This window comes from Actinia tenebrosa, unplaced genomic scaffold (assembly GCF_029948245.1).
Source record: "Actinia tenebrosa isolate PJP-AT-01 unplaced genomic scaffold, QUT_ActTen_1.0 PGA_scaffold7__59_contigs__length_16204524, whole genome shotgun sequence".
NCBI classification, from domain to species: domain Eukaryota; kingdom Metazoa; phylum Cnidaria; class Anthozoa; order Actiniaria; family Actiniidae; genus Actinia; species Actinia tenebrosa.
This window is the reverse complement of record NW_028292584.1, coordinates 15,267,725-15,280,763: the sequence shown is the minus strand read 5'-3', so window position 1 is coordinate 15,280,763 and position 13,039 is coordinate 15,267,725. Positions and strand designations below refer to the sequence as shown.

Genomic DNA, 13,039 nt, shown 5'->3' with positions numbered 1-13,039 from the left:
ACGTAAAACAATGACTAAGAACCAATATTGGGGGGGGGGGGGGGGGGGCAGGCCCCCCAAACAATTTGGTGGGGGGCACGTGCCTCCCCGGTTCCGCGCCGCCCCTGGTTACTGATGATTTATTGGCACAGATCCCAAAGATTAAAGATTGCTTAAGTTAATCGTGACAGGATTTATAATCATCATGTTATACGTAAGTGTTGTTTACCAACCTCTTAGAAGCTCGACGAGTCTTACCGGGTAAAGTAATGATTTTAAAAGCATTGCTTAGTTAACAAACATCTCTTTAAAGGTGGAACAAACTAATTAAGAGCGAATTTTGGACAATTTTGTTCTCGCTCCCTTCGCAAAACTAGAGCGTCAATTTAACTGGATTTTTCATATAATTTGCTTGGATTATCCTAGATTCTAACAGTGTATTTTATTTTAAGATTTTGTAAATGTTTAGCTTATACGGCCGAAAATCAAACAGTGTTATTTTTAGTTTTTGGCTCAGTTTTTTCTCCTCATCCTCAGGTACGATTTTTCTTAAATTTTCAGAATCTTATCATCTAGTACTATTACAGCCTGTGTATAAATTTGGATGGAATGTCTTGGACAGAAAAAACGTTATGACGCCGATTGAAAATTCGTTCCAAAGTTTGAAGCATACGAAACATCGCGCTTTAGAAACATTACCATTGAATGGATTGCCTTGAAGCTTTCACATAACTATTTCCTAGTACGTATTGCGAATGAACCTTACGAAAAATAGGCATCAAGTCTTAAAAACTTATCGAATAAATATTTTTTTACTAATTGTCGTTGTTTCAAAAATGAGTGTTTTGCTAAAAATCATATTTTCGCCGTTTTCTTTAAAACGGCTCCAAGTTTTTTCTTGGAATTTCCTACATCAATATACCAGAGCTTTATCTAGATGGTAGTGAAATTTCTACAGCTCGCCCTATCCATATTTTGCAGAAAACATTTTGTGAGGTGTACCTAGAAAACAACAAAACACTAAAAAAAACAAAATAACACGGAAGGAGAAAAACCGTAAAATCCGGGGGGAGTGGGGGGGGGGGGGGGGGGGGGGGCAACAAAAACAAGCTAATAAAAACCTGACAAAAAGCTTGTCAAAACTCGAAAAAATACGCGCTATAGAAGATTGAAATACTATCGTATAGAAACCTTTCCGTTAGCTACTAGTCAGTTCGTCTAGGACATCAAACAGAACACATCTCATCACTAGTAAGCTCTACGGAACAGTAAAATATGCGCTGGTTTTTGCTGCTTGCGTTGGTGCTGATCGTCACTTTGCTGCTGATTGGAGAGTCAGAAAGCTGGAGAAGAAGGCGAAGTGGATCTTTTTCGTCCCGTCGTCGAAGCATTTCCTTCTCTCGTCGTCGAAGCATTTCCTTCTCTCGTCGTCGAAGCATTTCCTTCTCTCGTCGTCGAAGCATTTCCTTCTCTCGTCGTCGAAGCATTTCCTTCTCTCGTCGTCGAAGCATTTCCTTCTCTCGTCGTCGAAGCATTTCCTTCTCTCGTCGCCGAAGCATTTCCTTCTCTCGTCGTCGAAGCATTTCCTTCTCTCGTCGTCGAAGCATTTCCTTCTCTCGTCGTCGAAGCATTTCATTCTCTCGTCGCCGAAGCATTTCATTCTCTCGTCGCCGAAGCATTTCCTTCTCTCGTCGTCGAAGCATTTCCTTCTCTCGTCGTCGAAGCATTTCCTTCTCTCGTCGTCGAAGCATTTCATTCTCTCGTCGCCGAAGCATTTCCTTCTCTCGTCGCCGAAGCATTTCCTTCTCTCGTCGTCGAAGCATTTCCTTCTCTCGTCGTCGAAGCATTTCCTTCTCTCGTCGTCGAAGCATTTCCTTCTCTCGTCGTCGAAGCATTTCATTCTCTCGTCGCCGAAGCATTTCATTCTCTCGTCGCCGAAGCATTTCATTCTCTCGTCGTCGAAGCATTTCATTCTCTCGTCGTCGAAGCATTTCCTTCTCTCGTCGTCGAAGCATTTCCTTCTCTCGTCGTCGAAGCATTTCATTCTCTCGTCGCCGAAGCATTTCATTCTCTCGTCGCCGAAGCATTTCCTTCTCTCGTCGTCGAAGCATTTCCTTCTCTCGTCGTCGAAGCATTTCCTTCTCTCGTCGTCGAAGCATTTCATTCTCTCGTCGCCGAAGCATTTCCTTCTCTCGTCGCCGAAGCATTTCCTTCTCTCGTCGTCGAAGCATTTCCTTCTCTCGTCGTCGAAGCATTTCCTTCTCTCGTCGTCGAAGCATTTCCTTCTCTCGTCGTCGAAGCATTTCATTCTCTCGTCGCCGAAGCATTTCATTCTCTCGTCGCCGAAGCATTTCATTCTCTCGTCGTCGAGCCATTTACGTATCTCGTCGTCGAGCCATTTCTCGACCTCGACCAACACAAGGACCACGTCCAACACAAGGACCACGTCCAACACAAGGACCACGTCCAACACAAGGACCACGACCAACACAAGGACCACGTCCAACACAAGGACCACAACCAACAGGTTAGAAAAATGTTACATGTATTTGCAACCGAATTCACGCAATGATAACAAAAGCATTCAAGTGTCCCCAAATTCAACCACCTTGTTGAATATCGGACAGCTAGCAGCAGGCGATACAAATATCATTTGATAGATAGTAAGTAGAGTTAGCAAAGGTTACATGGAATCCATACCTTGATTTTTCAAATTCTGGAACTAATCGATTTGTGCGATTAGAGGAAAACTAGAGAAACTGAAACAATCTCTGAGATGATAGGCCACGGCTAATAATATAAATAACTCACAGTTTGAATTGGGATTTAGCTTGTTGGGGTTTGCGAAGGGAGGAAAACCTGAGAAGAAGGGAAGATTCGATTTCGAAAACAATGGTAAGAAAAGACGGGGAAACTTTGACTACCGACAAAAGCTATACGCGTTTACCGAGAGAACCGAAAAGAGCGGGAAAAGTGGATTATCTCCGTCAATTAGAAGGCCGAGTTTTCCGGAACTTTCTGAGAATGACACATACCATTTGTTTTAAAACCGGAATTTCCGATTTACCGGATGGATGGTGAGCACCTTTAGGAGAACAACCTCTCGAATCTGAGATGCACAGTTTCGAGCGTCGGCTTCAAGAATGATATACAGTCCTTTGACTAAACGTTGTCGTTGATCGGATCATCCCTACGCGCCTAGACCGAAAAGGATCATGGAGATAATTAATTCACAGTTACTAGCTGCCGCATATGTCATCTAACACGTCTTGAGCTCGCTTTTTTCGATCCCATTTAATTTGCTAAAACCATGCCTCGAATATACGGCGAAGATTTAAACTGGCGAGCAGTTTGGATGATGCAAGTTCTAGATAATTTACTCGTTATCCTTTTCGGTCTAGGCGCGTAGGGATGATCCGATCAACGACAACGTTCAGTCAAAGGACTGTATAATCACCTTTTTTTTGAATTGTAATTCACAGGCAACCCGCTCAAGGTCAGCCAAGGACAAGTTACCTTCAACGTGGAAGGAAACGACGATAAAAATAGTAGGTATTTCAGTCGTAAGCCACACGTGCCTGGAGCATGGTCCGGGGTGACGATTGGAAGAGGGTATGATATGAGTCAAAGAAGCTCTGACCAGATTAAGAAAGATCTTGTTGCCGCTGGGGTAGACGCCAAGACTGCTGACAAGTTCAAGAATGCTGTTGGGTTGAAAGGAAAGAAGGCGCGAGATTGGCTAAAGGTTTTTATTATTTTATTATTAACAAATATTATAATGAATCATCGGTAGTAATAGACTTTGTCATTTACATGATTTGTATGATTATCATTTCTGTCGTGACCACCACCACACTATCACCACCACACCACCACACTATCACCACACCACCACCATACCACCACACCACCACCACCACCACCGCCACCACCACCACCACCATACCACCACACCACCACCGCCACCACCGTGACTAACACCATCAATCATTACATTATCATCATCCACTATAGTGATTATAATCAACACGGTACGTCGATCATGATCATAATATATAATCATAGTTATCAGCATGTAACTCATCATGTAAAACAGCGCATACACCATCATTAACATCAAGTATCACCAGTCACGATTATAGCCAACTTCATCACCATCATCTGGCAGCAGGGTTCAATCTGTGAGTGAGCCATGCCCTGACTTAGATCAGCCCTGAGGTTGTTTCAGGGTTTGATCTGTGAGTTAGCCATGCCCTGACTTAGATCAGCCTAGAGGTTGTTTCAGGGTTCTACTTGTGAGTTAGCCATGCCCTGACTTTGATCAGCCCAGAACCTCACAAACACCATAGCTATCACGACCATCTTCGTTCAATCATCATCACCACACCATCGCCACCACCTTCATCATTGTCGACACCTTTAAATCATCATCAGTGCACCTTGCCACCATCAAACCATCGCCAGCGGCAGCACCAGAAGTATATCACAGTTTAAACCAATCTCCATTATTTTCATCAGTAAACACATTATGATCATTGTTATCTTTCAGAAAAACAACTTGCAAGGCTTCACTCTAACCCATGAGCAACAGAAGAAACTGTTCGAGAAAGATTACCCTAGGTACGTATCCAAGGCAAAGAGACTCGTCGAGAAATACAGCAAAGCCGGCGTGAAGTTCGATTCCTTGAGCCAAGTTGCCAAAGACATCGCGACGGACATTATGTATCGGGGTGACTACTCCATGAGCAGCAGGAACCCGGCCAAGAAGAAACGTTCTAAACGGATTCAGAAGGTCTTGGACAGCAAGTCCCTTCAGAAGCTCAAAGACTTGATGTCTGACAAGAAGTTCTGGGATGCTGCAGGGGTTGACCCGAATCGCTTCAATGAAAGAAAGAAAGCTGTGGAAGCAGCTTGCAAAAAAGATCCTAACTGCAATTAGAACTGTGCAAAATACAGTGTAACCTAGTTCTATATTACGGACACCTCACGAGCAGATACTTAGGCCCCGTCAATATCCCCATACATTCTTTGTTTCATAACTTCTATATTAAGGACACCTACATATTACGGACACCTCTTTCTGGCCCTTCAATGTCTGTTTGTCAAAGAGGTTCCACATTAATGTAACTGCTAAAATAAAACATTTAAAAACTGATACTGTTTTGGTTTTTGATTGTACAAGATATTGCAAATTCCGTAACGTGACATAATGGAGATGGCCCATCGTCCTGATTGTAAGACATTGCGTTAATGTGAGGGGTGGGGGAGAGTCCCGGGGGAGGGATTACTCCCATATATGGACTATACGGGGATGATCCGCTGAACAGGATATGGTTTTTCGAGCTTCTTATCATAAACAGGGTATGCAATTTCACACAAGTTCCAAGTTCTTCCCGAGTTTCCTGTCATATTCAGGGATTCTGCTTTCGTAAAAAAATGATACGTGAGATGACATGATAATTGAAACAGGAAGTCAGTGCAATAAATTATCTTTTATCATTAACAGGGTCCACAAATTTGAGTTTTTTTTAATCGTAAACAGGGTACCCATTTCAGAAACCCAGCGGAACATCCCTACCCAAATTCTGGCGGAAAGCTGAGGCAGAGAAGGAAGATTTTGGTTTGTCTTGTGCGTGTATGGTAGAAAGAAGTTTTCCTGTGAGGAAGTAAATGCACAGAAAGAGGCGAACAGTTACGATATGTCGCCTCAAGAGGCTCAGAAGAATTTGCTGTCGAAGGAAGGCAATGTTTAGCGAGGCCTTTTCAAAAATGATGAAGACTGTTAAAGGCGCAATTACAAGGAGCAATATATTTTCTCTCAGAACTTGTCTCGCAACTGCACGTTGTGACTCAAGTTGCAAGAGTGTTTACACGGTGCAACGGAGACGCAATCGTTGACAAAAGTAGAAACGAATTCTACTTTTTGCAACAATTGCTGCAACTTGCCTCGCAAACATTTTTTCAAACTGCGCTGTAGGTTACACGTTGCAATGCTCCATGCAACTTGTGACCGCAGCGCCGTTGCTTGAAAAGTTGCAGAGAAAAATTGCTCCGTGTAATCGCGCCTTTAATAGCGCAGCGCGCTGATTCTAAAAATAGCTTAAAAATTCGGACAAACATTGCATTCTGTTTAACCGCTACGAGGATTATACGAACCGATTTTATTATTTTTAATCAAAGTTACAATAATAACCCATGTAAACTAAGATCAACTGCGATCGGCTGTGAAAATTATCTGCTGAAAGTAAACTTGTAAGTTTGTTTGTCCGAATTTCGCCTTTGTCTTCGTTTTTATGACGTCACGGCTGCGCTGCGCTATTACCAGAACCGGGTTGTTCAAAGATGGATTAATCTAGGATTAACTCTATAGGTCTTATCAAGAGTTAACCCAGGATTAGCACTAATCGGGCTTTGATGCTCGATAATCCGCTGAAGTCTTAAACTCGCAAGCAATAAAAATTTGGACTGAATTTCTCCTAAACTGAATTTTCGAACCCCGACTCTACTCACGTTAAGCGCATTAGATCATATTTGTATGTATTTTGCTCTATGTATATCATAAATTATTATCATTTATTTTACACTTTGTTCCTTGATCCCTGTTAGGCTCACTAGGAAAAGTTCATGGCTTTGCAAAAAATCATATTGGATACAAACTACTTAAAAGTATGAGTGAAAAATTGTCCAAAAATAGTAAACCCATTTAGTTTTTGCTCCGTATACGGTAGACAGTATACAAAAGATTTTCTAAAGTACCTCTGCCTATGACATCTAAATCAATATTTTCAGCATTGATTCTACATGAAGTAAATAGTTGAATGGTAAAATACTGTCATATGATTTGAGTGATACATCTTGGAGATATTATGCAGAATATACTATCGATGATGTCGGAGTTTTTTTATAAAAACACGAACATATAGGACAGCAGATCGAGATTGAGATTAAACCTTTGATTGGGATTGGATTGATGTATTTTTTCATTGAAAAACCTTCGAATTTTATTGAATCCTTGCATGAAACAACCTCTGGGCTGATCTAAGTCAGGGCACGGTTAACTCACAGATTGAACCCTGAAACAACCTCTGGGCTGATCTAAGTCAGGGCATGGCTAACTCACAGATCAAACCCTGAAACAACCTCAGGGCTGATCTAAGTCAGGGCACGGCTCACTCACAGATTGAACCCTGAAACAACCTCTGGGCTGATTTAAGTCAGGGCATGGCTAACTCACAGATTGAACCCTGAAACAACCTCTGGGCTGATCTAAGTCAGGGCATGGCTAACTCACAGATTGAACCCTGAAACAACCTCTGGGCTGATCTAAGTCAGGGCATGGCTAACTCACAGATTGAACCCTGAAACAACCTCTGGGCTGATCTAAGTCAGGGCATGGCTAACTCAAAGATGGAACCCTGAAACAACCTCTGGGCTGATCTAAGTCAGGGCATGGCTAACTTACAGATTGAACCCTGTAACAACCTCTGGGCTGATCTAAGTCAGGGCACGGTTAACTTACAGATTGAACCCTGAAACAACCTCTGGGCTGATGTATGTCAGGGGATGGTTAACTCACAGATTGAACCCTGAAACAACCTCTGGGCTGATCTAAGTCAGGGCACGACTAACTCACAGACTGAACCCTGAAACAACCTCTGGGCTGATCTAAGTCAGGGCACGACTAACTCACAGACTGAACCCTGAAACAACCTCTGGGCTGATCTAAGTCAGGGCATGGCTAACTCACAGATGGAACCCTGAAACAACCTCTGGGCTGAACTATGTCAGGGCATGGCTAACTCACAGATCGAATTTAACTTAGCTTGTTAGGTTTTAAAAAATTCTAGACTAATAAACTCTATGTTAACATCTTTAAACATCTATAAACTCCCACGTGATGCCACGTCCAGGAATTAAACCTGAGACCCCAGAAGTAAGATGCGAGTGGACTACCACTACACCACCCTTGATTCCAACTCTGATTTCATTTTTGACCACGTGCCATTGCTTTAGTATTATTTCTTATTATAAATTAATTTTTATGAATCTCGTGTTCTGATTGGTTGGGAGTGCCTGAACTATGAGAGCACACAGCACGCTTGCGTATTTTCTATTTCGTAGTTATAACGGATCGGTATTGTGGAATGGATGACCCATTGACTTGACAAAGTCTAATTCCCTTTTCCATTTTAGAAGAGTTGACAATTTTTATTCAAAATTGGACTCCCACATGGCAAACATGAAAAAGAGTTTAAATTTTATTACATATTAGATATATGTAATGTAGCTGATGTTTTTAACCGTAGTTAAATAAAGTTTTTTGTCTGTCTGTATGTCTGTGTGTCTTTCTGTCTGTCTGTCTGCCTGTCTGTCTGCCTGTCTGTCTGGCTGTCTGTCTGCCTGTCTGTCTTTCTGTCTGTCTGTCTGTCTGTCTGTCTGTCTGTCTGTCTGTCTGTCTGTCTGTCTGTCTGCCTGCCTGTCTGTCTTTCTGTATGTCTCTCAGTCTGTCTGGAACTAAAAATTATAGTTACAGCCAAACCAAATCATTGCTGAAAACGAATCTTCGAGGCCTAGCATATACAAAAGCCAAGCATATATGTCGCTGAAAGGTTCGTTTTCAATAATGAATGATCGAATCGAATAATGAAATCAAGAATACAAAAATTAGTATATGTAATAGGACTCCATGCTGTCCAATTAAGAAATAATTGGACGAGGAAAATTCCGAGGACTGACAAAATTGGATGAGGCCGTAGGCTGAGTCCAATTTGGCAGTCAGAGGAATTTTTCGAAATCCCGGCATTACCTATTAATCTTTCATACCTTGACATAAAATTGGCGTAATTTTAAAAATGAAATGTTTCATCTCCTACCTATTTTGCCTTTTTGTCTTTGCTTTTCCTTGTTTTTCCTTTGTTTATTTTTATCTCCAAATTCCTGTTTTGTTTTTCCTTCTTTTTCTTTTCTTTTCGTTTCTTGTCTTTTCCTCTTTCTTTTTCATCTTCATTTTTAATAGAATCAATGTCAGACTTTTTCTTTTTCTTTGAGATCAAAGTTTTAGTTTCATTTCGACAAATTTCCTCTTCCTCTAGTTTGCTTTTTCTGTCTTTTCGCTTCCTTTTCTTTACATTTTCACAAGATTCTTCATTCTTCTGCGATTTAATCTTCTTATCCTCTAGATTTCTAAGATCATAATGGCTTACTCCTTCAACTTCTTTTCTTAATTTCTTTTCTTTCTTCTTCTTCTTCTTTTTCTTTTCACTTTTGTCGTCCGAGGTTGCTTTTTCATCTTCCTTATTGATCGCAACTTCGCTCGTGCTTTCTTCGTCCTCTTCATCTTCGTTCAACTCTCTTTTCTTTGATTTCTTTTTCTTCTTCTTAGGAATTTTATCGTCTGATAATTTTACTCCAGTCTTCTCAGAATCATCAATATCTTCTTGAACGTCGTCTTTTCTTTTCCTTGCCTTTTTTTTCTGTTTCTTTCGATTCGCAACATCCAATGTCTCTTCTTTATCGTCCTCCTCGTTGTTTGTTCCTTGAGTCATGTCTTGACCGGCAGAACTTTCTAGTCTTCTTTTTTCTTTAAGCTCAGCCATTTTCATGGCAAAATAATCTTGAACGCTCTGCTTACTAGTGATAGTGGTCATTCCTAGATCATGTGTTTCAGATATGACAGGGCATGAAGCACAGCTATCGTCTGAATCCTCATTCTACGGCAAAACGTATGCATCAGATCGATGGGATAAACATTGATAAAAATCGGTAAAAAACATTGATAAAAAATAGAAATTTTTTTTTGGAATTCCTATGGAGAGCTATTCAGCATTGCAGATGTCATTAAGAAAAATGTTATTTTAAGCTGGCAGCACACAAACTAACCAACCAAGCCACAGTTGCTCCTTAAAACAAGTGTGAGGTCACTGAGGATCAAACTATGAACCTCTTGCTTAGCAGGCAGCACACTAACCAACCAAGCCACACTTGCTTCTGAAAACAAGTGTGTGAGGTCACTGAGGATCAAATGATGGACCTTTTGCTTAGAGAAATCCACATTTCCAGACATTTTATGTGCCAGTATTATTTCTAACAAGTGTCATTTATTGTACCTCTGAAAGATCTGCAGGTGAGTCAGGAGCTGACTTGCTTCGTTGTCCCATGATACAAGCCATGTCTTCTGCTGAATAGCTGGATGTATTCTTGCTTTTTATGAACCTCTGGTAACTGGGGCAAACGAATCAAGAATCATGGACCAGTGGTAGGAAGGCATTGGGGGGCTATAGCACCACAGGGAACCCAAGCACAATACATTTACAAGAGAATGTATGATTTAAAATATGCCGTCAATATTTAAAAGCTAAAAACTGGTACTCGTTCTGGTAATTGAAATCAGATCTAAAGGTCTCTATTTGGTATGAACAGTAATAAAATTTGACATTATAATTTACTTACAAGACTCTTTTCTTTGAATTTCTTGCAATTGTTTCCATATCTTTGTTCTTTGCGCCACTGTCACTGTCTTCATTACCAGCATCTTAGAAGAAAAATTATGGAGAACAAAAGTATGTTGGTGAGAAACATAGAACCTGAGACTATGATTTAGATCCTATGATTTGTCAATAGATAAAGTTTTCGCTTCTTATCTCCTGTACTGCAAGGATTCTTCTCTTGGGGCTCCCGTTCAACAAAAAATAACCAAAAAAACAACAACAACAAAAACAAAAAAATAAAAAACGGGGGGGGGGGGGGGGAGGGGGGGAAGGAATCCCATTAATCCCTTATATTATTTACAGCTATTTTACAGCATGGTGCACACTAATGTAAATAGCAGTATAGGTAAGTTTATGCTGAGATTACCTATAGAGCGTTTTCACTCACATGAGAAGGCAGCCATAAACAATAGAAACTTTCTGCACAGTATTTACATAAAACAGAGTTCATTTCCTGGAGGATAGAAAATGTATTGTTTTGGTACCCCATAACGGACGCTGTGACGTCACGTGAAAACACTCTATTGATATTATGTAACAACCAGAGATCTATTGGCTACCGAAACAAAGAGATTTTTTGTTTAATGGTTGGCAAATTTGAATAAGAAAAGATTCCTGACGTCGATGTTTGTGAATGGTCAATATCACTATGCAACCCTAACAAATAGGTGCGCATACAATCTGGATGTTTTGTAACCTACCACTATTGTTTGCCCTATTGAGGTGTGCAAGAAGATCATTGAAGTCTTCCTGGTGGGCTAGCCAGTTGTCTTCCTGACTTGCCTTGGCTCCAACACCTATCAAGAGAAAACCAAAGCAGTTTTGATTTATGGTTGAGGAAGCATTCTTGAATATAATTATGATTGATAAATTGTTATTATGTAGTAAAGATAGTATGCGCTCACTGATTGGACAAAAACTGTGCTTTATTAGTGAACGAAGCACAGTGCTGATGCCATCCATGCGCTAGATAGTGCTGCTAGATCCTACGACAGTTTTTCTTTTTCCGTAAATAAATTCAATACCAAAATAAAATTAGTAACTATATAATAAAACCAATAAAACAGCCTTTTCCATGGTCCATCTAGTAATAAAGCACTTAGGAAGCGCTGTAAGCACTCAAGAAGTGTTTATGCCACTTCCTGCATGCTTTTTTACTGAACGGAGCACTGAAATAGCTGTTTTATTTGTTAAATATAGTGCCTTATTTCATATGTATATAATGAAAAGGGGTTTTCAATTAGAATTTATGAGAGATTGTTAGTACAAGGAGAAGACAATGACGGTGGTCAATGCCATGGTTTATTAATGTCTTCAGTACATTAAGAAGATATAACTAGCTAAAGACTAGTGTGAGCTGCGTCAGTGTTTCTAATGAAACAGTAATGATAAAAAGGTAAATTATACACCGTGAAAAGTTGGAAAATCTTAGTAAGTTTTTTCATCTTTTCACAGTGTATAATTTACCTTTGTACATGTATTATTACTGTCGTTAGGACAGTGATTCTTTTACATCCCTCTGATATATTGGTTATTAATATTCTAGTATGTTTTCCTATTCTTCTTACCAAGGTTATTATTCTTCAAGGATACTTTAACATGGCTTGTAGACCCACTTTCATTAGCACCAAGGCCTTTACCAGCTGACCACCCCATCTTGGTCAACATCTGGTAACCAAACCGATCTGTATCTAAAATAATATCAAAATATTGGTTATTTTATTGGTGTAGAATCCCACACTAACCAGGGATTTAATTAGAAGTCGGTAGACGGGCAACTCCCACATCTATACAGTATATTTTCATATTTAATCTGCCCACTTTTGACATTTGGTGTCCCAATTGTGCCTGTAAATGAAGGTTTTATATTATTTTGAGTCACCTTACAATAATGGCAGGCCAAATTAGTTTTAACTCGATCATAAATCATGGCCGGCAAGGCAAAGATTTTACCGGAAAAGTTACAATCTGGGCATACGTTGTCCGATGTCTGGCTATAATTATAATCAAGCACCAATGTGAGGCTCTGAGGGCTCTTAGATCTCTTATTCTTCGTCTGCAATAGACATCATAGCCGCCATGTTGGAAGAATTTGACAAAAGATTTTTCAATGAATTCTTTTGTTATATCTTCCAACATGGCGGACATCCCTTTTGTTATTGTGCTCTCTTGGGATTGATTGCAAACCAACCTACCAAGAATAGCCAGTGTAGCAATGAGGTTGATATAAATATTTGAGTTATTTTATCTCCCAAATTAATAAGAGCCTTATAAGTACTTCATTTATTCATTCATTGACACATTTATATACTTTCTATTCAAATCTTAGTTATTTTACAACGTTTTAGCGGCGTTAATACAAAGTTCATGAAACGTGACCACGTGTCTAGGAATAGTGAAGGATATTTCTTAAAATTACGGTCAAATTTACAAAAATAGATCCAGAATACTTTCAATTACTATTAAATATTACTTACTGGTGCTCCAGGCTTTGTTCCTTGGATCGTGGCTCCATTTTTGCTTAGATTTTCTTTCTGCTAACATCGCCATCTTGGTTTACTAAAAGGTTTTGC

At 40.1% G+C, this 13,039-nt stretch overlaps 2 protein-coding genes across 3 annotated transcripts in view; one reads left to right on the top strand and one right to left on the bottom strand.

Annotated features, from left to right (window-relative positions):
* Positions 1-13,039, bottom strand: part of LOC116290549 (uncharacterized) — a 24,881-nt gene extending 11,842 nt beyond the window's left edge. For both annotated transcript variants that reach the window (XM_089040319.1, XM_089040320.1), the window contains exons 1-6: positions 12,944-13,039; positions 12,035-12,157; positions 11,168-11,263; positions 10,429-10,510; positions 10,086-10,200; positions 8,853-9,689 (exon numbers count right to left, since the gene is read on the bottom strand). In XM_089040319.1, the coding sequence (XP_088896445.1) occupies positions 8,853-9,689; positions 10,086-10,200; positions 10,429-10,510; positions 11,168-11,263; positions 12,035-12,157; positions 12,944-13,016 (1,326 nt within the window). In that variant the 5' untranslated portion in view covers positions 13,017-13,039. The remainder of the gene's footprint in view (positions 1-8,852; positions 9,690-10,085; positions 10,201-10,428; positions 10,511-11,167; positions 11,264-12,034; positions 12,158-12,943) is intronic.
* On the top strand, positions 1,490-5,134 carry LOC116290550 (uncharacterized). The gene is made up of 3 exons (XM_031697607.2): positions 1,490-2,506; positions 3,462-3,724; positions 4,529-5,134. The coding sequence occupies exons 2-3, from the start codon at positions 3,599-3,601 to the stop codon at positions 4,916-4,918; spliced, it is 516 nt and encodes a 171-aa protein (XP_031553467.2). The 5' UTR covers positions 1,490-2,506; positions 3,462-3,598; the 3' UTR covers positions 4,919-5,134.

Bases quoted from the DNA above. Each gene is read 5' to 3' on its own strand.
- LOC116290550 (XM_031697607.2), top strand. From the start codon at position 3,599: ATGAGTCAAAGAAGCTCTGACCAGATTAAGAAAGATCTTGTTGCCGCT. The intron at 3,725-4,528 runs GTTTTTATTATT...GTTATCTTTCAG, and splicing joins AGGCGCGAGATTGGCTAAAG to AAAAACAACTTGCAAGGCTT.